Consider the following 24,973-nt stretch of genomic DNA (forward strand, 5'->3'; position numbering starts at 1 on the left):
GAATGGGGTGTGGCAGAGGGGACTCTATACCTTTTAAGGTAATCAAGTCTGGATCTCAATGCCGAGATGGTCATGTCCCCGCAATGAGAACATGAGCCATCCACGAACGCAGTCTCAGCGTGCTGGAAGCCCAAACACGTGACACAGCGATCGTGACCGTCACGAGGAGCAATATATCGACCGCACCCAGAAACACACGGGCGAAATGACATCTTTAAAAAGACGCAAATCGGCCCGTATCTCTTTTGTGAGAGAAATTGCTATTTTAGCGGTGTTGAAGAGCTCAGGGGAACGCGGGAGCTGTCGCAGGAAACCCAGACGAACCGCTGAATCGCGCTGTCACACCAACACCAGTGACTCTTGCAGCACTCCGGTGAAAGCAGCAACCGATGTGCTCGGCTCCGAAGCGAAAGCTTGAATGCGAGTTGCTCGCGTTGCTCCTTATATACCCGCTCTGCGGGGCGGAGCTCGCGATGCAGATTCCGCAGACCAAGGTACTTTGTGTACCATTGGCTCGTTTTGTACCACTCGAAGGTGATTGGGCTCTCGGGCGAGATCCCATTCGTAACGTCGAACGTGACTGACTGAAAGGGAACAGATGATTCTTCTGCACAATCTGACTTTGCTGCAGCCTGGAATTGAACTGCTGGTTTTGTCTGGTCAGAGGAGAACTGGCCCCCCAACTGAGCCTGCTTTCTCCCAAGGTTTTTTTCTTCATGGTCTTCTTTTGGTTTCTTGTCACTGTCGCCTCTGGCTTGCTTAGTTGGGGTCACTTAATTTACAGCGATTTCGTTACCTTGATTGCAAATGAATGCACGGTCACTATTTAAACTGAACAGAGATGACATCACTGAATTCAATGATGAACTGCCTTTAACTGTCATTTTGCATTATTGACACTGTTTTTCTAATGAATGTAGTTCAGTTGAATAAAGGTGACTTGACGTATTTCCTGTATTTGGCTCAAGTGTTCATGTGAGGATGAAGACTGGAAGTGTGCGTCAAACTTTTCATTACCTGATGGGACACACTTTAATTTCTGGTGCTTCTAATTAAGTGATAAAAAGCAGTTGCAAATTATGTACAAAATAAATATAGGCTATTCACCTTTGCACCAATAAAATGTAGTACTTTGTTTTACTACCAAATTATATGTAATATCTAATTATTATTAATATTCATTATAATATTCAAATTTTATCTGGGGGATGTTAAGTTACAGAATTTGAACTGATACCTTTATTATCTGCTGGACTGGTTTCATGAGGTCCTTTTTCCCTGCAGTAAAATTAATGTGGATGGTGGAATTTTCATGCCTTTCATTTGAAGAAGAAGAAAAAGAAGAAGCAGAAGAAAGACAATAACAATATTACAGTACAGGATAAAGAAAAAAATAGCATTGATTACCATTGTTTAAACAGAAACATTACGCAGAGCACTAACCTTATCAAGGCAATATAGATGGCATATTTAACACCAATTGTCTTCTCTTTAAAAAACTCACTGCTTTTTGCATGTTTGTCATTCCCACTGTGAGAGATAGAGTTTTTGTTTATCAGCAGCATTTATCAATTAAACTATTATTTTAAAATTGATGTCATACCTTGTGACCTCAGCCTTTAACGTCAAATTTTGGCCCAGTGTACTTTCTTTACTAATACTGTATGTAATCTCAAACACAACCTACAATTTGGACAAAAATTGCATAATAAGAAAATCAAAACTGACCAATTGAAAGATAAGTCATATATAAGTCATACAGCAACATAAAGTGAAATTAAAGTTGCTTTACATAAGACAACAGCAGAAAACAGCTTTGAGTTTAAAATGAGTAAATAAATGTGTTTGTGCATGTAAGTAGGGCTGCATGATTAATCACATTTTAATTATGATCACGGTTTCTCTTGATTAATTGACCATAATTATTGCAATACTGGCCTGGTTATTTATCCTGAAAATGTTTCTTTATATATATATATATATATATATATATATATATATATATATATATATATATATATATATATATATATATATATATATATTTATATGGGGGGCCATACAAGCCATAATTCATTCTGGCACTATCACACACATATATTCTCCATTCACATATTCACATACATACATTTCTACTCTCTCTCACACACATACATTCTCCATTCACAAACATACATTTCTACTCTCTCTCACACACTTACATTCTCCTTTCACATACATACATTTCTACTCTCACACACATACACTCTCCTTACACATACATATATTTCTACTCTCTCTCACACACTTACATTCTCCTTTCACATACATAAATTTCTACTCTCACACACATACACTCTCTTTACACATACATACATTTCTACTCTCTCTTACACACTTACATTCTCCTTTCACATACTGTACATATATTCTTGCTTTACACACATACATTCTCCTTACACATACATACTTTTTTTTTTTGCTTTCACACACATGCATTCTCCTTTTACATATACATATATATATATATATATATATATATATATATATATATATATATATATATATATATATATGTGGCATGCAGAGGAATGACTAAAGATCCAGTGTAATGCCTACGCCACCTGGGAATTCTCAACCCAGGAAAACCAACCCGAAATAGGCTGCGCAGATGTATTCCCCTAATAGGACAAGAGACGTGGATGAATAAATAATTGTTTTTATTAAAGGACACAATTATAATAAAGTTCAAGACAGAGACAATACAATGAAAATAACACTACAGCGCTAAATAACACACACACACACCTCACAACATCAATACAAAATAAATACACTTTGAAAGGGTAACACTCAAAAATAAGACAACAGGACTGAGTGTGGCCAGTAGAGGGGAGGGACTCAATGAGCACCACAACACTCAGTAAGTAACACAGGAAAACCACAACCATAAAATTAGCATCACCTTTACACACTGGTGCCCATACACACAGAAAATCCACAAGTCAAGCCCCACCCCTTTACTTTTGGACACTCAACCCCTAATGAAATCAAACAATCACATACATAGAATTAAATACACGGTTCACTGTAAAAACGAGAGTACAAAAATTAACAATAAACATTTGAAAGAAACTAATACAATTACCAACCAACACACACAACACTCCCCTTGTAAACATACACGCACACACACACACACACACATGGGTAGGCTACACACACGCGTGCGCGCACGCACACACACGCGCGCACCAACTGTAGAGCAGTGATATTCTCGATCTCCTACATGCCATACGAGGGACCAAACACACAAATTTCCGGAAGCTCCGTGACGTGATTCATTACAAAGCAGGTATATATGCTCCGCATTTAGCTGTGATATGCTCAATAATTTTACATGAAGCAACCAATAGTAGCCCGAAACCAAACATCTATACTGTCACATATATATATATATATATATATATATATATATATATTTCTACCTTTTTTGGTGTCCATTACTTCCTGTTTAAGCAGGAAGTCACTCTCAGACCAGGCCCGGCTCCACGGGGGGGCCAGGGTGGGCCTGGCCCACCCAATCAGAGGCTTGGCCCACCCTGGCCCCACACCACATAACAGCCAAACACAAAATTAGTGCGATATTCAATTCAGCTCCAGATAATACGTTATTTTCTAATTTCCCAAACCCCTCTTTTTTTCCCTATGCGACAGACAGACTTAGCTCATTCACTTCGCAACCTTTGAGGTAAATGCACGTGCTGAATTGTAAAGCAATAAACGACAGTAAAAGCAAATTAATTTTTTTATAACTATTAGTTAACTCAATTACCACACTAGATAGATCCAAGATGGCGCCGCACATGGCTGCTTCAGTGCTTGGCTCTCCAGTGTTTGTACTGTTTTTGTTGGTTTTTCCTGTTTTTTGTTTAACAAACACGATCAGTTTCACCAGGGATGAACTGCTGAACATTCGGCAGAACACACCACATGATATTTTTCCGGATTTCTATTATACAGACGTTTTACTGAACATTGTTATCGGAGGAGCAGCGGCGCTGATCAAGCGCTTCAAGACGCGCAGACGGGGAAAGCGAGCGGGAGCGCTCGTCAGACTCAGGAAGCGTGGATTTCGAACGCCGTTGCCTAGCATCCATCTCGCAAATCTCCGCTCTCTACCCAACAAAACGGACGAACTCCTTCTGCTCTCTCGGACAAATAAGGATTTCTCTCACTCTGCTGCTCTGTGTTTCACGGAAACCTGGCTGAATGACGCCATACCGGACAGCGCACTCCATCTGCCGGGCTTTCAGCTGTTCAGAGCGGACCGCGAAGCAGAATCAACGGGGAAATCGCGCGGCGGCGGGACATGCTTTTACATCAATGAACGGTGGTGTACAGATGTAACTGTATTAAAGAAGATGTGCTGTCCTGATCTAGAAACGCAGTTTATCAACTGCAAGCCGTTCTATTCGCCGCGGGAGTTTCACTCGTTCATTCTGGTTAGTGTTTACATCCCTCCTCAAGCGCAAGTAAGTCTGGCTTTACAGAAACTCGCTGATCAGATCACAGACACAGAACAACAACACCCGGACTCTGTTTTAATCATTCTTGGGGACTTTAATAAAGCCAATCTCTCCCGTGAACTGCCAAAATACAGACAGCATGTTACCTGTCCCACCAGAGACAGTAATATACTGGATCATTGTTACACCACAATAAAGGATGCATATCACTCTGTTCCACGAGCAGCTTTGGGACGTTCTGATCACTGTCTGGTTCATCTTATACCGACCTACAAGCAGAAACTTAAATCTGCTAAACCTGTAGTAAAGACTGTGAAGAGATGGACCAGCGAAACAGAGCAGGATTTACAATCTTGTTTTGACATCACAGACTGGAGCGTTTTTGAAGCTGCTACCACCGATCTGGACGAACTCACAGAGACCGTAACATCCTATATTAGTTTCTGTGAGGATATATGCATTCCTACCAGGACTTATTTAACATTCAACAATGATAAGCCATGGTTTACAGTAAAACTCAGACACCTTCGTCAGGCCAAAGAGGATGCCTACAGAAATGGGGACAGGGTCTTGTACAATCAGGCCAGGAACACACTGAACAAAGAGATTAGAGCGGCTAAAAAGACCTACGCTAAAAAGTTGGAAGACCAGTTTACTTCCAACGACTCTACTTCAGTTTGGAGAGGACTGAGAGCCATCACAAACTACAAGACACCATCCCCTTGCACTGAGGCTAATCAACGACTTGCTAACGACCTGAATGAGTTTTATAGTAGATTTGAAACCCCCAACACCCACTCTGACCATCTCCCTACAAAACCATTAACACCTCCTGCAATCCCCCTCTCCATACCTCCTGCTCTTCAAATCTGTGAAGATGATGTGCGCCAGGTCTTCAAGAAAAACAAAAGAAGAAAAGCACCAGGCCCAGATGGCGTTACACCAGCCTGTCTGAAAACCTGTGCTGACCAGCTGGCCCCCATCTTTTCACAGATCTTCAACAGATCTCTGGAGTTGTGTGAAGTGCCTTCCTGCTTCAAACGCTCAACCATAATCCCCATTCCAAAGAAACCCAAGATAACAGGACTTAACGACTACAGACCTGTGGCTCTAACGTCTGTCGTCATGAAGTCGTTTGAAAAACTGGTTCTGGCTTATCTGAAGGACATCACTGGACCCTTACTAGACCCCCTGCAGTTTGCGTACCGAGCAAACAGGTCCGTGGATGATGCAATCAACATGGCATTGCACTTCATCCTGCAACATCTGGACAAAACAGGGACTTATGTGAGGATCCTGTTTGTGGACTTTAGTTCGGCTTTCAACACCATCATCCCAACAACCCTCCAGACCAAACTGACCCAGCTCTCTGTTCCTAGCTCTATCTGTCAGTGGATCACCAGCTTTCTGACAGATAGGCAACAGTTAGTGAGACTTGGGAAATTCATGTCAAACAGCTGCTCCACCAACAATGGTGCCCCTCAGGGATGTGTTCTCTCCCCTCTGCTCTTCTCCCTGTACACCAACGACTGCACCTCTAAAGACCCCTCTGTCAAGCTCCTGAAGTTTGCAGACGACACTACAGTCATCGGCCTCATCCAGGACGGTGACGAGTCTGCTTACAGACAGGAGGTTGAGCAGCTGGCTGTCTGGTGCAGTCTTAACAACCTGGAGCTGAACACGCTCAAAACAGTGGAGATGACTGTGGACTTTAGGAGAAACCCCCCTGCACTTTCCCCACTCACCATCATGAACAGCACTGTGACTGCAGTGGAGTCATTCAGATTCCTGGGAACCACCATCTCTCAGGACCTGAAGTGGGACAATCACATTGGCTCCATTGTGAAAAAAGCCCAACAAAGGTTGTACTTCCTTCGCCAGCTGAGGAAGTTTAACCTGCCACAGGAGCTGCTGAAACAGTTCTACTCAGCCGTCATTGAGTCAGTCCTGTGTACTTCAATTACTGTCTGGTTTGGTTCAGCTACAAAATCAGATATCAGAAGACTACAGAGAACTGTTCGGACTGCTGAAAGGATTATTGGTGCTCCCCTGCCCACCCTCCAAGAACTGTACACATCCAGAGTGAGGAAAAGGACTCAGAAAATCACTCTGGATCCCTCACATCCAAGTCACCCCATCTTTGAACTTTTGCCATCTGGCCGGCGCCTCAGAGCCGCAAATACAAGAACAGCAAGGCACAAGAATAGTTTCTTCCCCCAGGCAATCTACCTCATGAACAGTTAAATGTTTCCCACTTAAACTTATGCAAAAATGTGCAATATCCTTATATTTATTTGTTACCCCTCCATCCTAGAACATTCCTGCATCTCACTCAATCCTATTCCATTATCATTTATAGCACAATTGTTTATAGACTTATTTATTTGCCAATTTGTAAATCTCCTGTAAATTTTTTTTTTTTTTTTTTTTTTTTTTTGTCTGTGTGTTGTTGTCTCTGTTTACTGGAAGCTTATGTCACTAAAACAAATTCCTTGTATGCGCAAGCATACTTGGCAATAAAGCTCTTTCTGATTCTGATTCTGATAGTAGCCTAATAAAATACAGCATGTACAGGTTTCTTGTTCCGAAAGGACAAAAGAAAAAAAATTTAGCTCACCAGGACACAGCTTCCACTTCCTCATCCATTTGCGGCAATGAGGTCGGAGAAATGGATGAGTTGAGTTCATCAGCAGCTTCCAATGGTGTCAAAAGCACAAATACACCCACTAAAAAATGCAGCAATTCTGTCCCAAATGATTTAAACAGGGCGAATCCTTTCCAGCCGGTTCTGAAATCATACCCCCAAACTCTTTTTGGAGGGAGAGAGAGATGTTTTTTGGCCGCTTGGTATCAGTCACTGCCGTGGCTTGAATATCGCGATGCATGCTTTTGTTTTCCCTGTCAAGTGTTCGGTGTTGCTTTCTCTGAAAATGACACGTTCGTTTTGACAGGTTTTCGAAACTGGAAAGCAGCATTAGAACGTGACCATGGTCTTTAAAAACATGCGTGCAGCCAGGCTCATTTACAATCCTCAACCTCATGGACAGAGTTTTGCCGTCGTGTCAGGGGAGACCGTAGCATGTTTGCTCGGCCCCCAACAGATAGAAAAGAATCGATATTACATAAAAAGCATGGCAGGTGTTGTGAAGTTTTTAGCAGTCAATGAGCTTCCACTACTCGGGGATTGTGAAACATGTGACAGTGAGGAAGATTGCATAGCTGCGGGGCTTTTTGCCAAGTTGTTTAAATACACGTTGGAAAAAGATAAATACCTGGCTGACATTACATCAGGTATCCCACAAAATGCAAAGTACACTTCCAAAACCATCCAGAATGAAGTTATTGAAATTTTGGCATCCATGGTTCTAAAAAAAATAAAACAGAGATATGACACTGCTGATTGAGCTGCATTCTGTTTGAAAAGTGATGGCACAAGGGATCGGTGCAACACTGAAAATTTGTCCATTGTAATTCGTTTTGTTTGCAATGGTGTGCCAGAGGAACATTTGATTGGCTTGTTAGAACTCCAGCAGCTTGATGCAGATTACATAACTACTGAAATATTATGACACTTGTCTGAATCAGGATACAGTGCTGATAATATAATGAGCCAGTGTTATGTTGGAGCATCAGTGATGAGTGGGGTGCGAGATGGTGTTCAGGCTTTATTACAACAAAGGTTGGGCAGCCATATCCCTACATCCACTGCTATAACCACCAGCTTCACCTCACTGTCATACATGTGATTCAAAGTGAACCTTGTGCTAAAATATTCTTTGACTTGTCAGGCTCCCTGCACTCTTTTTTCAGGCATCATTTTGTCTCTCAGAGATACAATTGCCCGTATCTCAAAAGACTGTTGGAAATCCGCTGGACAAGTCATTTTGAAGTCACAAAATGTGTGGTGGATAATGAGGAAGACATTCTTGACATTCTTTTTAAGGTTTCCAGTGATGATAATGTATCAGTTGACCTTGCAAAAGAATCATCCGGGCTTCTCTCTCGGCTGAAAAGACGCCATTTTTTTTTTATTTGGCAAATTTCTGATACATGTTCTCGCCATTTTAAAACCAGCAAATGCCATCCTACAGTCTCAGCATGTTGATCTGTGCAGTGCAGCTGAAGTTGTGCAGGGAATGTCTTGGTGCACTGAAAAATCTCAGAGAAAATGACACTGAATTTTAGCAGTACTGCACTGACATGTCTACTGTTGAGCCCTCACCAAAATGTCTAAGGACTGTGAATCCCTCCTATGGCGACTCTGTCATTTTTTCACCTTTAGGACAAGAAGGGCAGTCAGGTTCTGAATGTGCCACTGCATCTCTAAGATGACAGATGTTGAACATACTAGATACAGCTGTATCAGAGATAGAAAACAGGTTTTCCACAAAGAATTTACAGCTGATGCAAGCCCTCTCAGGTTTAATGCCAAAATCCAACAAATTTCTTGACATCCAGTTGCTTGAACCTCTCTGTAGTCTTGCAGGAGTTGCAAAAACTGAACTCCAGAATGAAATTATTGTTGCCAGACCAATGCTGTCTAAAAAACTTCCATCTGATGCTGAATGTTCTGCTATTTGCAAACTCTTGCAGGAATACAAAGATGCATTTGCAGGTCTTCATAAATTGTATGTATCTGCTATGGTCATGGGTGTCTCTACTGCTTCATGTGAGAGCTCATTCTCTACTCTGGCATGAATTTTGACACCATTCCGCCGAACAATGCTTCATGAGAAGAAAAATAACCTTGTGCTTTTAGCTCATGAAAAAGCAATAACACATGAACTGGACATGGATGAGTTTGTAACAGAATTCTCTAAAATGAGTGGAAAGCTAATGCTGTAAATATTATAGTGACAGAAGTAGATATTTTTTATGACCTGCCCTGTTTTCCTCAAATTGAAAGTCACTAAACTGATACAAGATCTATTGTGTGGTAAAAAAAAAAAAAAAGATTGTAAATAAAATATATATATATAAAAAAATGAATGTACAAAATAACAATGGCCAAAATTTTAATGTAATTGTAATTTTGTACTATATTAACAGCCGTGAGAATAATTCTTAAGAAAAACAGCATTTCAGATAAATTAACATTTTTAGTTTGTAACAAGATTGTTTTAGTTGATGTAATTAGTTATTTTAAAAGAACTGCCCCTTTTTATCAAATCTAAAGTTACTTTATTGATACAAGATCTGTTAAGGGGTCAAAAAAATTACAAATGCAAAAAGAGAATGTTAAAATAAACACGTTAACCATTTATATATATATATATACTAATAAGTTACTAATAGTTCCACAATATGTACTAAACTTATTAAATTTAAAAAAAAAAAAAAAAAATTATGCATTTAGCAGACGCTTTTATCCAAAGCGACTTACAGTGCATTCAGGCTATCAATTTTTACATATTATATGTTCCCGGGGAATCGAACCCCCAACCAGCAGTGCTCTACCAATTGAGCTACAGGAACACTATATATATATATATATATATATATATATATATATATATATATATATATATATATATATATATATATATATATATATATATATATATATAGTCAGGTCCATAAATATTGGGACATGGACACAATTCTAATCTTTTTGGCTCTATACACCACCACAATGGATTTGAAATGAAACGACCAAGATGTGCTTTAACTGCAGACTTTGAGGGTATGTACATCCAAATCAGGTGAACAGTGTAGGAATTACAACAGTTTGTATATGTGCCTCCCACTTTTTAAGGGACCAAAAGTAATGGGACAATTGGCTGCTCAGCTGTTCCTTGGCCAGGTGTGTGTTATTCCCTCATTATCCCATTTACAAGGAGCAGATTAAAGGTCCAGAGTTCATTTCAAATGTGATATTTGCATTTGGAATCTGTTGCTGTCACCTCTCAATATGAGATCCAACGAGCTGTCACTATCAGTGAAGCAAGCCATCATTAGGCTGAAGAAACAAAACAAACCCATCAGAGAGATAGCAAAAACATTAGGTGTGGCCAAATCAACTGTTTGGAACATTCTTAAAAAGAAAGAACACACCGGTGAGCTCAGCAACACCAAAAGACCCGGAAGACCACGGAAAACAACTTTGGTGGATGACCGAAGAATTCTTTCCCTGGTGAAAAAAAACCCCTTCACAACAGTTGGTCAGATCAAGAACACTCTCCAGGAGGTAGGTGTATGTGTGTCAAAGTCAACAATCAAGAGAAGACTTCACTAGAGTGAATACAGAGGGTTCACCACAAGATGTAAACCATTGGTGAGCCTCAAAAACAGGAAGGCTAGATTAGAGTTTGCCAAACAACATCTAAAAAAGCCTTCACAGTTCTGGAACAACATCCTATGGATGATGGGAAGAGAAGAGTATGGAGAAGGAAAGGAACTGCTCATGATCCAAAGCATACCACCTCATCAGTGAAGCATGGTGGTGGTAGTGTCATGGCATGGGCATGTATGGCTGCCAATGGAACTGGTTCTCTTGTATTTATTGATGATGTGTCTGCTGACAAAAGCAGCAGGATGAATTCTGAAGTGTTTCGGACAATATTATCTGCTCATATTCAGCCAAATGCTTCAGAACTCATTGGACGGCGCTTCAGAGTGCAGATGGACAATGACCTGAAGCATACTGTGAAAGCAACCAAAGAGTTTTTTAAGGGAAAGAAGTGGAATGTTATGCAATGGCCAAGTCAATCACCTGACCTGAATCCGATTAAGCATGCATTTCACTTGTTGAAAACAAAACTGAAGGGAAAATGCCCCAAGAACAAGCAGGAACTGAAGACCGTTGCAGTAGAGGCCTGGCAGAGCATCACCAGGGATGAAACCCAGTGTCTGGTGATGTCTATGCGTTCCAGACTTCAGGCTGTAATTGACTGCAAAGGATTTGCCACCAAGTATTAAAAAGTGAAAGTTTGATTTATGATTGTTAATCTGTCCCATTACTTTTGGTCCCTTAAAAAGTGGGAGGCACACATACAAACTGTTGTAATTCCTACACCATTCACCTGATTTGGATGTACATACCCTCAAATTAAAGCTGGAAGTCTGCAGTTAAAGCACATCTTGTTCATTTCTTTCAAGTCCATTGTGGTGGTGTATCAAGCCAAAAAGATTAGAATTGTGTCGATGTCCCAATATTTATGGACCTGACTATATGAAGAAAACACAAACAATAACAAACAACCCTAACAATTGCCTTAAATATATGATATTAAAACTATATCAATAGACATGTGAGAAATTAACTTTTAACTTGAACATATCATTATGTAACCTACGTGTTCTACAGATCTGTGTACAAGTTCTAAGACACTGATTTTGATTGTATTAATAGGGCTTAACGCTAAAGACATTTTCTACTGGTCCGGTTCGGCCAGTGGTTTATTTTTTTTTTACTTGCCCTGGCAAAATTTTCACAGGACTTGCCACAATCAATCAATCAATTAATCAATCAATCAATAAGACTTATTGTTTTCATTGTTGACTGTAACATTGTATTGTAATAAATAATAACCATTTTGCACAGGTACAATTGTTCAAAGATAAAACTGAAATAAACCATGCTTTTTCAGGATGCACTGATCAGGATTTTATTTATTTTACAATTTAAATGAGCAGATTCCCATTCTCGTTGCCAATTTATTTGGTCCTTTTCTTTTTTTTCTTTTTTACATTTATACATGTTTATTTTGCTCTGTTACTGGCCAAACTAACGTTGAGCAAACAAACAAACAAAAAAATATATGCAACATCAAGCAAGTGCACAAAACAAAACCATCAGATTGGCTGAATGAATATTTTATTATTACTATTTATTATTATTAGTTTTATTTGCTTAATTTTATGTGTCTGCCAGTGTTGTGCTAGTTACTAAGAAATAGTAACTAGTTACAGTTACTAGTTACTTCATTCAAAAAGTAACTCAATTACTCTGTTGATTACTTACACCAAAAAGTAATGCATTACTGTTAAAAGTAACTTTTTAGTTACTTTTTTAAAGAACATTCTTTAATGTTCCCATCAATGCCCTTTTATGCGGAATAGTCTATACAAACACAAAACTGACTTAAACAGAAAGTAATTTTTAAACACTATTTTGATTAAATCAGGCCAGCACAAATGGAAATATTGTATATCACAAGGATTTCTGAAATAAATAACAAAACACCTGAATAATATATTCAGAATAAAAAACTAAAGTGGCTTCTGCATCAAAAAAGCTGTTGTGTTGAGCCCTTAAAAATGTTCCTTTCACAGCTTAAGTATGAAAACTATCAACAATGTACAACATAACACAAAACATTTTGAAATAAATAAATGAAATCAATCTGAATTATTCAGAATCATTACAGAATCATTATCTCGGATTTGTAAACTCATGGCTTTGTGGCTCCGCCCCCACCAGCAGATTAATTTCTGTTTATTAAACAATATTTTTTCATAGTATCATATGAGACCATGATCAGCCTTTTAGCGTTTATTTTACATTAATCACCAATAGGATAAGACCCCGTCGCCTGTGTTTTATAGCTAAAAGAAAAGCTAAAAAGAAGAAGAAAAATAGGTAAAAAGCAATACAAAACAAATAATGTGCCGGTTATGTTGTCATTTTTTTTCCAACTGAATGTAATGTTATAATAGGCCTAATTATTTAATAATAGCATTAACAGTGAAGCATACATCTAACTCTGTTTGGAGCTTAGTATAATAAAATCAACAAAATGAGTCTTAATGCTAAGAAAGAATAGTCACAAACATTTCCAAAACTGTAAAAGGTTATATAAAAATAAGGCATTCATGAATTAATAACAGCCAGTTTGAAGGTTTACAATTTTGGCTATATGAAGTTTGCACAAAACTAAATAATGATCTGAGATATCATCACTTGGCTGCATAATTTCAACATTATCAACATCAATTCCATGTGACAGTATTAAATCTAGAGTATGATTTCGACAATGAGTAGGTCCTGAAACATGTTGTCTAACCCTAAGAGAGTTCAGAATGTCTATAAATGCTGATCCCAATGCATCTTTTTCATTATCAACATGGATATTAAAATCACCAAATATTAAAACTTTATCTGCAGCCAGAACTGACTCTGATGTAAAATCACCAAACTCTTTAATAAGGTCTGTATGGTGCCCTGGTGGCAAGTACAAACATAACAGGGAATTTATCATTAACATTTGTTTCTGTTGATAATATTATATGAAGCACCATTACTTCAAACGAGTTATACTTGAAGCCTGCCCTCTGAGAAATCCTGAAAACGTTGTTATAAATTGAAGCAACACCTCCCCCTTTGCCTTTTAGACGCGGCTCATGTTTATTACAGTAATGTTAAACGATCTCAATAGCGCGTTCAGCGTGTGGGCGTGGTCGCATTAGATATAATGAATGGAGACCTGAAAGACGGACATAATGTTGTTTTCATACGGAATACTTTATCACAGAATATTTATTTTCAGTATCACTTATTTAGTTTAAAAGTAGACATGACAAGCTTTATATAGATATATCTATCATCTATCATCTCTACGTTGAGTATTCACTGAGTTACAGTTCATTTTAAATGATGTGTTTCTAAATCTAGATCACCGCAGATCAAGTCTACAGCCAGCAAAACTTATCTTTATTTTATAAATGCACAAAGTTTTTTTGCTATTATGTCTGTATACAAATAAAAGTAGATCCTTTACAAATTAAATTGATGTATTGCTCTTATCTGTACGATCAAAACTGAAAGTGTAATTTAAGTTCTTTTCAGGGTTATCAGGAGAAGATGCCTCATCACGTGTATACACAGAGATCAACTCCAGAGGGTTAACCTGGCTTATACAGAACGAAATAATATGCTTATAATATTCAAATCTGTAAAGGATTTTTAGGCTGCATTAATTAGGTCAACTGGAACCGGGAACACTTTCCATAACTCCCAATTTACTTGCTGCATCGTTAGAAGAATGGCATCTATGATAATATTAGTCTGTTTCTCTCTTATTCCGAGTTCACATTAGACACCAGATCCAGACTGTATCCAGATCAGATGGTCACTGCTGTCAGCTGAATCCCATATATATCCAGCAGAGATGGTGTATCAGCACCTAGAAAGGATCTCTACTGCTCAGAAAGACAGCAGAGACCAGGACATATAGATGAGCCCCAGATACAGATACCCTGTAAAGACCTTGTCTCAGTCGACCACTGGGACAAGACCACAGGAAACAGATGTTTCTCCTGCACAATCTGACTTTTCCTAAATTGAACTGCAGGTTTCGTCTGGCCAGAGGAGAACTGGCCCCCCGACTGAGCCTGCTTTCTTCAAAGTTTTTTTTTTTCTCCATTCTGTCACAGATGGAATTTTGGTTCCATGCCACTGTCGCCTCTGTCTTGCCTATTTGGGAAAACTTCATTTGCAACAATATTGTTGACTTAAATGCAAATTATTGCATAGATACTATTTAAACTGAGCTGAATTATGATATCAGTGAATTCAATAAACTGCCTTTTACTGTCATATTGACACAACAAGAGAGAAACAGACAAATATTAGCGTAGATGCCATTCTTCTAATGATGTAGCAAGTACATAGGGTGTTATGGGAAGTGTTTCCGGTTCCGGTTTACCTAATTAATGCAGCATAAAAATCCTTTAACGGATTTGGATATTAAAAAGCATATTAGTATGTTATGTGTATGCCAGGTTAAAGAGATGGGTCTTTAATCTAGATTTAAACTGCAAGAGTGTGTCTGCCTCCCGAACAATGTTAGGTAGGTTATTCCAGAGTTTAGGCGCCAAATAGGAAAAGGATCTGCCGCCCGCAGTTGATTTTGATATTCTAGGTATTATCAAATTGCCTGAGTTTTGAGAACGTAGCGGATGTAGAGGATTATAATGTAAAAGGAGCTCATTCAAATACTGAGGTGCTAAACCATTCAGGGCTTTATAAGTAATAAGCAATATTTTAAAATCTATACGATGTTTGAAAGGGAGCCAGTGCAGTGTTGACAGGACCGGGCTAATATGGTCATACTTCCCGGTTCTAGTAAGAAATCTTGCTGCTGCATTTTGGACTTGCTGTAGTTTGTTTACTAAGCGTGCAGAACAACCACCCAATAAAGCATTACAATAATCTAACCTTGAGGTCATAAATGCATCAATTAACATTTCTGCATTTGACATTGAGAGCATAGGCCGTAATCTATATATATTTTTGAGATGGAAAAATGCAGTTTTACAAATGCTAGAAATTTGGCTTTCTAAGGAAAGATTGCGATCAAATAGCACACCTAGGTTCCTAACTGATGACGAAGAATTGACAGAGCAACAATCAAGTCTTAGACAGTGTTCTAGGTTATTACAAGCGGAGTTTTTAGGTCCTATAATTAACACCTCTGTTTTTTCAGAATTTAGCAGTAAGAAATTACTAAGTTGAGTTGTAAATGAAATGTTATAGAGACTGCTTCCAATGAAGAGTCTTTAATTAAAGAACAAAGTTAGATCAGATTACAGGTTCAGTTGGTGGAGTTGGGGCTGGAGGAGGGGATTTAACCCTATGGATTCAATTAACGCGTATACGTGTTATGAGGCATTTTCTCCTGATAACCCCCGAAAAGAATTTAAAATACACTTTCAGTTTTGATTGTACAGATAAGATATACACTTAAATTTTGCACATAATATACATGTACATACATAACTGCATTTTTGTAATATACCTGCCTACAATTGTCAATTTGTATATTGTCATTCCTTGTCTACTTATTTGTATTTTTTGTATTTTTATATTCTTTTATTATGTGTTTTATGTTCTGTCGCTGTCATTCTGTTGTACTGCGGAGCTTCTGTCACGAAAACAAATTCCACGTATGTGTAAACATACCTGGCAATAAAAGCTCATTCTGATTCTGATTCTGATAAGCACAATACATCAATTCAAATCTGTTAGGGGTCTACTTTTTTTGTATATAGACATAACAAAAAAACTTTGTGCACTTATAAAATAAAGATAACAAACAAGGTGTGCTGTGTGCAGCCTTTGTCTGCGCTGATCTTCATTTAGACATGCATCATTTAGATTAACGGTTTGAGAGCATCAACAAAGGCCCTACTCACGCACCCTCTGCCAACCCGTGGAACCAGGTGAGCCCTGCACCCCACACTCACACCACACTCTGGCCTGCTCAGAAGCCGCCTGAGTTGGGTCCCTGTGTTCCACCTCGCTACCCCACTGCGGGTATGGCTGTGGTTCCGCTGGTCCCGCTTGTACGGTTTTTAAGCGCCTGGTCAGCGCTACCCAGCCCGTCTCGCTGGCTTCCGCGAACCATCAGCCTCGGCTATGCGATTCAGATAGCCTGTCATCCCCCCAAGCTCTGCGGTGTCCGCTTCACTACAGTGAAAGCGTCCGATGCCCCTGTTCTGCGGGAAGAGACCGCAGTCCTACTGGCGAAGGACACGATAGAGCCGGTCCCTCCAGCCGATATGAGGATGGGGTTTTACAGCCCGTACTTCATTGTACCCAAGAAGGGCGGTGGGTTACGACCGATCTTGGATCTGCGAGTTTTGAATCGGGCCCTCCATCGGCTACCGTTCAAAATGATGACACAGAAATGCATTTTCGGGTGCGTCCGTCCCCAAGATTGGTTTGCAGCGATCGACCTGAAGGACGTGTACTTTCATGTGTCCATCCTTCCGCGCCACAGACCTTTTCTGTGGTTTGCGTTCGAAGGACTGGCATATCAGTACAAGGTCCTGCCCTGCAGGCTGTCCCGGTCTCCCCGTGTCTTTACGAAAGTCACGGAGGCAGCTCTCGTTCCTCTCAGAGAGCAGGGTGTTCGCATTCACGACTACTTAGACGATTGGCTGATACTAGCACAGTCTCAAGATCAGTTGTGCGAGCACAGGGATGTGGTGCTCCGGTACCTGAGCCTGTTCGGCCTTCAGGTCAGCTCGGAAAAGAGCAAACTCCCGTGGCAGAGGATCTCTTTTCTCGATATGGAGTTGGACTCGGTCGAACAGACAGCATGCTTCACGCTTCAGTGGAACGTGCGCGGTCGGTGCTAGCCTGCTTGAATACGTTCAAGAGCAGGACAGCAGTCCCACTGAAACTCTTTCAGAGGCTCCTGGGGCATATGGTGGCCTCGGCGGCACTTACACCACTCGGCCTATTACATATGAGACCATTCCAGCAGTGGCTTTATGGCCGAGTCCCGAGGTGGGCGTGGAAGCGTGGCACTCACCGGGTCCAAGTTACACCGGCCTGTCGCCAAACCCTCACTCTGTGGTCAGATCTTACATTTCTCCGGGCAGGGGTGCCCCTAGAGCAGATCTCCAGGCATGCTGTGGTTTACACTGATGCCTCCACCACCGACTGGGGGGCCACGTACAACGGGCATGCAGTCTCAGGGGTTTGGACGGGCCCGCAGCTGCAGTGGCACATCAATTGCCTAGAGTTGCTAGCAGTACACCTTGCCTTGAACCGTCTCAAAGGTCTCTTATGAGGCAAGCATGTGCTGGTCCGAACGGACAACACTGCGACCGTTGTGTACATCAACCGACAAGGTGGGCTGCACTCCCATCGCAAGTCGCAACTCGCTCGCCACCTCCTCCTTTGGAGTCAGAAGGTTCTGAGGTCACTTCGTGCCATTCACATTCGTGCCTGCTCAATCGTACAGCCGACGAGCTGTCTCGAGCAATGCTCCCGTGAGAATGGCGACTCCATCCCCTGACGGTCCAGCTGATTTGGAGATGGTTCGGAGCCGCTCAGGTAGACCTGTTTGCTTCTCCAGAGACGTCTCACTGCAGAAACAGAAGTTGTTCTACTCCCTGACCAAGGGAACTCTCGGCATGGACGCATTGGCACACAGCTGGCCGCGGGACCTACGCAAGTATGCGTTTCCCCCAGTGAGCCTTCTCGCACAGACACTGTGCAAAGTCCGAGGAGCGAGTCTTGCTAGTAGCGCCGTATTGGCCCACGTGGAGCTGTTTCCCCGAACTAGTGCTCCTTGCGACAGCCCCTCCTTGGCAATTTCCTCTGACTAAGGATGTACTGACTCAGAGATGGGGCACCATTTGGCACCCGCGTCCAGACCTTTGGAAACTCCATGTCTGGTCCCTGGACGGGACGAGGAGGTTCTAGGTGACCTACCCCAAGAGGTAGTGAACACCATCACTTCGGCGAGAGCACCGTCTACGAGACACGCTTATGCCTTGAAGTGGAACCTGTTCGTTGAGTGGTGTTCTTCTTGCCGAGAAGACCCCCGAAGATGCCCGATTGCGGTCATGCTATCCTTTCTGCAGCAAGGTTTGGAGCGAAGGCTGTCTCCCTCCACCCTCAAAGTCCAGGTTGCCGCTATTGCTGCGTACCATGACCCCGTGAATGGGAAGTCTCTGGGTAAGCATGACCTCACCGTCAGGTTCCTTAGAGGGGCCAGGAGGTTAAATCCTTCCCGGCCCCCCTGTATACCCTCTTGGGACCTGTCTCTAGTACTTAAATCACTACAGCAGGGCCCATTCGAGCCTTTGCATTCAGTTGAGCTAAAGTTTCTTTCATTGAAAACTCTGCTCCTGCTTGCACTGGCCTCCATCAAGAGGGTAGGGGACCTGCATGCATTTTTCGATCGACGATTCGTGCCTAGAGTTCGGGCCGGCTGACTCCCAGGTAATCCTGAGGCCCCGGCCTGGATACGTGCCCAAGGTTCCCACTACACCCTTCAAAGACCAAGTGGTGAACCTGCAAGCGCTGCCCCTGGAGGAGGCAGACCCAGCCCTGGCTTTGCTTTGTCCCGTCCAAGCATTAAGGTGCTACGTAGACCGGACACAAAGCTTCAGGACCTCAGACCAGCTCTTTGTCTGTTACGGAGGCCGGCAGAAGGGGAGTGTCGTCTCTAAGCAGAGGATGGCCCACTGGATTGTGGATGCCATAACCCTGGCTTATCAGGCTCAGGATGTGCCCTGCCCGTTCAGGTTGTGATCTCACTCAACTAGAAGTGTTGCATCCTCCTGGGCGCTGGCTCGTGGCGCCTCGCTGACAGATATTTGTAGAGCTGCGGGCTAGGTGAGCCCTAACACGTTCGCTAGGTTCTATAGCCTTCGTGTAGAGCCGGTATCCTCCTGTGTTCTCAACTCAAACGGGTAGTGGCACTGAGAGGCCCCGGTTAGTGTCGGCTTGCTTAAACCACTCCAGAGTGTCGGTACTGTAGACCCTGTATGATCCTCCATCGCCTTAAGCAGCTGGATGCGGCGGAATGTCCGGTGCCATACCTTCATGATGAATCCGTGAGAACCATGGAAGGGTGGGTTCCATATTGAGACCTAAGCGGTACTCATATGTGTATAGTTCACGGAATAGCCTCACAGCCCATGTTTCCCCGGCAGACTTCTGCCTTCCCAAGAGGGTTTTAATCACCTCAAATTTCTCCGTATACTCCTAAATGGATGCTATATGTGTATTTGCCTCCGAGACCTCCTTCGGGAAAGATGGGGCTTCCGCAGCGTCCCGGCTCCAAGCGGACCGGTAGTGCAAGGTAGTGCTTTGACAACAGTGAGTGGAGCTACTTGTTCTGAGCCCCAGCCTACACCTAATAGGGGCGCAGGTGGCTCGCACAGGGCACTGGAAGGGGCAGCACCCATGGCGCTTTGATAGGGATCCCATATTCGTCAGTTACCGACGTGGCGTCGAGAGTGACCGACTGAAAGGGAACGTCTCGGTTAAGTATGGTAACCCTCGTTCCCTGAAGGAGGGAACAGAGACGCCACGTCCCATCGCCATGGTTGCTGTACCGCCGCTGAGCTGCCGGGTCCCCAGCTCGGCTCCTCAGCGAAAAACTGGAATGCATTGCACCTGCTGCCTTCTTATACTCACGCAGTGATCAACGGCAGCTGGATGCAATAATTGCATGCCAATGTGCATTGGCTCGTTTAGTTTACACTCGAAGTAGATTGGTCTATCGAAGCGATATCCCATATTCGTCGGTCACCGACGTGGCGTCTCCGTTCCCTCCTTCAGGGAACGAGGGTTACCATACGTAACCGAGACGTTCCTAATAAACAGTTTAACTGCACTCCCAAGTGGATATTAAATTATGTTGTGGGATAATTAAATATATTCTAAATAAACTATTTGTTTTGTCCTCACATTCTTTCTTGTAACTCCCAGAGGTGGGTAGATTACCCAAAAACTGTACTCAAGTAAAAGTAAAAGTACTTCTAGAAATATTTACTCAAGTAAAAGTAAAAGTACTAGTCTTGAATAGTTACTTGAGTAAGAGTAAAATAGTATCGGATAAAAAATCTACTCAAGTAGTTAGTTACTAGTTACTTTGGGTCATATATACTAAGCCTATTTTTATTTAGATATATAGATAAAATGTATGTAATGTATGTGTGTGTGTATAAATGTATATATATTTCATCAGCCTTTACTCCAATTTATGTAATTTATTATAAAAACCCTGTCTGTTTACTTAAGTAACAGATATAGATTACATAACATTTTTAATACGACTGACTTTATATTAAATGTGAATTTAACATTGAAAGTTAATGTGATATAAATATTGCTACTAATCATTCATTGTTCAGAAAGAGAGCAAATAACATTTACATTATTAAAGAATAAAGATCATTTTCACTGACAGTCTAGATTTCAATCACTCTCAGAAACTCCCATAAAAATCACTGAAACTGTTAACACTGTGAAACAATATCTTAATTAAAGATTCGTACAGATATCTGCACTTTGTTGTTTCTGACGAGAGAATTCACCAGAAAGAGGTATTCAGTCAGTGAGCGAGTGAAGGAAGCACCGGCATTTTAGCGATGACTCACCTGAACACCTCTGATTGGCCAATGCTTTAATAAGCTCAAAAGAATCATGTGCGATTTGTTATAATGCGCAGTGCTGTAAAAACACATCTATCTCTGGCTCAGCGCCAGCAAGCAATCACAGATTTGAATTTAGCAGCTCGATGATATGACTCGCTGAATGTACTCGCACCGGTGTGATTGTATTAAAATTAATAAAATCTTAATCAGCTATTTTTTGTCTTTTGGAAGCTGCATTCAACTTGACTCCCCACTGTTATAAGCCACACACGTACAACAAACTAATGTCACAGTGGTATCGTGTACTGTAATCGAATGTAGCCCAAGTTATTACCTGTTAAACAGTAGACAGCACACGCAGTGTTCATCTAATAAGGATCTCCATCCCAAGCAAATAATAGCCTTTGCAGATTTGCTTTCAATTCAGTGCAGTTCCATAGCCACGTTTTCAACGCTGCTGATGTTCTTAAACGTTACAACTCTGAGTGAACCACTTCAGATGCTCAGCGCGTGCGGCAGGGAACTGAACGACTCATTCAAACTGATTCATGAAAAATTCACTTGTTTGCCAATTGGTTTGATCAAGCCTTTGAACAGAATTGACTCAAAAGAATGAATCATTCGCGAATGGGCATCGCTCATTGCCCAGAGAAAAGTAGACGGCGGGTTTGGAATAAACTGAAGAATTTATAACATTTATTGCATTAAGATAAAGTAACGAGAGGAGCGTCGCCCATAGTAACGAAGTCAAAGTACAGATTTTTCCCCAAAAATTTACTCAAGTAAGATTATAAAGTACCCATCTTTAAATATACTCCGAAAAGTATTAGTTACCCCAAAAAATGTAAAAAGTAAATGTAACTCGTTACTACCAACCTCTGGTAACTCCTCCCTCTCAATGGCACAGCTGACTGAAAGGCTCATTATGCAGGCCTTTGTCTTCTCAGGTGTAAATCACAATGATATTCATAATAGTTGACGCCTACTTGCATATGACTTTTACCAACTAAAAGTGTCTTAGAATATTTAGATCAATATATTGTTTTCTGTAAGTGAGTAAACAAGATGATTTTCACATAATTTAGGAAGAAATTTTTTAGGCTACAAGCTCCAGCTCTCAAAAGTCCCGGGAACCAATGTTCTTTATGTGTTTTATTGCATTATTCAAGTGATTTAACATTTTTAGTTTTTCACTAACCACGCATAACTTTTTTTCTCAAAAACACAATCATGTACATACATGCTGCACACACATTATTATAGCCCAGTATGCGCAGATTACAGTGATATTTCAGCCATTTAGATATTTATAAGAAACTGAAAAAAGCACAAATGTCAGGGCATGACAAAACTTATCCAGGCCCCAAAATACCCTTAAACTCCAGAGGGTTAATTGCAAGAAGCGATGCGATGGAAGAGACCCTGAAGAATGGGAATTTAAATAGATCGTATGTGATGGGTGTCAAGACTGGATTGGTACACGTCAGGAACAGTTGACCTGTTGGCTGATGCAAGCATGATGCAAGCATGGCCTGACTGAACTTGCGCGATGCTCAATATAAATAAAAGGGGCTACTTGACTTCTTCTGAAGATGAAGCTTGATCACAAATTATTCATGCATAAAAACATTTATTTATATTGGTGGGGGAGCATTCCCTTCAAAAACATACCGAGTCTTCAGCAGCTCAGATGTCGAGAATAAATTACATCTGCTTTGTTCATTGTTACATCCAACACTAAAACACCTCAATCACGTCTGAGCCATTCTTGTGTACACCTGCTGCAGTGTTGAAACAATGGCGGACTGATGACAGCTCACTCAGGGTGGGTCTATATCTAAATGGCAGTGTCCATCAACAATTGTGGAAGGGGCCTACCTGTGTGAAGTCACTCTGCCATGAATTTGTGAATGGCTTGATCGGATTATGATTCATGGGGATTAAAAAAAAAAAGCACTGGGTGGATTTTTATTATAGTGTGATTCTGTACACACGTCGCCAACACACATTTAAGTTCAAACACCATGCAAAACTAAATTTTGCATCCTATGTCCCCTTAACTCGTAATACAAAGAAAAAAAAGTCAGAATTGCAAGATGTAAACTCAACAATAACCTTTCATATTTTTTATTTTAATGCAGAAACAAGCTTTTTTTTTTTTAAAAACTCGTTTTAGTTTTTGAGAGACCTTATTGTTCTACTCATTTCATAGTATAGAGAGTGTTGGTGTTTATAATGAGTATAATGAACCAGGCAAATAGACTTGGGTGAAGTAAACCAAGTGTATGAGCTGATGTTCTCTTGATTTGTGCTTACATGAATGTGCAATAATTCTGAGGAAATGTGAGAAAATTAATCAGTTAAACCACTGCTTCTCAAACATGTCCTGGGGATCCCCAACCGCAGCATGTTTTGTATGTCTCCATCAAACATGCCCGATTCAACTCAGCTCATTAGTAGAATCTACAAGACTAGAATAATGTGTTCATTGAGGGAGACATACAAAATTTGTAGTGCTGGGAGTTCCTAAGACAAATTTGAGAATCACTGAGTTTAACCATTATCATGCAGCCATATACACAAGCAAATATTAGGTTGGTGTCACAGCTGTAATTGTTGACCTGAGAGTTGTCCTTAAGGATGGGTTTACTGATGTAACAGGTGGTTTCTCCTAGTTTAACTCCCTGCACACCATCCAGAGACACACACTCCACTCTACCCTGTTCATACAGATAATTTATCATAAATTTCAACACACATTTTATTGCATCTTCAATTTAGTAACTAATTTGCCTTAGATATATCATCTTTATTATGATTAACTAGCATTTGTACCTCCATGTCTGGTTTTACCTGTTTAGATGTGATTCTCCTGTAGGAAAGTCCAAAGGGATAGCTGAGGATGAAGAGTGTGTTGTAGGAGTTTTCTCCTTTGTTCTCTATAAACACCGTCACATTGAGCTCCTGCATGATCCCAATCTCTATGTTTGTAGATCTAGATCACAGACACAAAAGAGAGATTTGTGGGTGAAAAGATCATTTGGAATTACTAATTTCTATCACTATTAAAGTTTACAAATAGAGCAAATTATTTGCACACCCAGAGAAATTGAAATCCATTCTGAGGTCATCGACACATAAATTATCAGTTCCGCAGTTTATTTCAAAATCCAGCTGTAAAACAAAGTAAGTGGACAGCAAGTATCAATAATCTCTCATATGTGATGAGGTTGAAACTGCTGTGCCTTTCTGCACTTTTGATTCTACTGGCTATGGTGGCCATTGGTAAATATTTAAAGAGACAAAGGTCAAAATGAATTGTATTCATTCCTTTAATATTAGAATACTTTCGGTATGATAATACATTGTGGAATGAACTTTAAAGTACAGACTATAAGGTATTAAGGAGTGACAGAGACGCTCTCTTACATTTTGGTCTGTGGTAGTCTTTATCTCTGGCAGCAATACTGGCCTCAAGTTTTGCATTATTATAGATGTAGATGGAAGACCCTGAAATGTGAATGTTAACTCACTGGACACTGGATTCAGAGCATCTTCGGGACAAGCCTGGTAGAAACAATAAATATTAAAGGAATTTAGCAATTCTCCAAAATATCCTG

The 24,973-nt window shown here is 40.8% G+C and overlaps 1 protein-coding gene across 1 annotated transcript in view; it reads right to left on the reverse strand.

The window, feature by feature from the left end:
- Positions 1 to 24,973, reverse strand: part of LOC132121898 (integrin alpha-X-like) — a 237,516-nt gene that overhangs the window by 18,966 nt on the left and 193,577 nt on the right. The window contains exons 18-24 of the mRNA XM_059531629.1: positions 24,783 to 24,920; positions 24,454 to 24,527; positions 24,207 to 24,348; positions 23,975 to 24,073; positions 1,604 to 1,683; positions 1,444 to 1,530; positions 1,238 to 1,316 (exon numbers count right to left, since the gene is read on the reverse strand). Of these exons, the coding sequence (XP_059387612.1) occupies positions 1,238 to 1,316; positions 1,444 to 1,530; positions 1,604 to 1,683; positions 23,975 to 24,073; positions 24,207 to 24,348; positions 24,454 to 24,527; positions 24,783 to 24,920 (699 nt within the window). The remainder of the gene's footprint in view (positions 1 to 1,237; positions 1,317 to 1,443; positions 1,531 to 1,603; positions 1,684 to 23,974; positions 24,074 to 24,206; positions 24,349 to 24,453; positions 24,528 to 24,782; positions 24,921 to 24,973) is intronic.

Source organism: Carassius carassius, chromosome 40 (assembly GCF_963082965.1).
Source record: "Carassius carassius chromosome 40, fCarCar2.1, whole genome shotgun sequence".
NCBI lineage: Eukaryota > Metazoa > Chordata > Actinopteri > Cypriniformes > Cyprinidae > Carassius > Carassius carassius.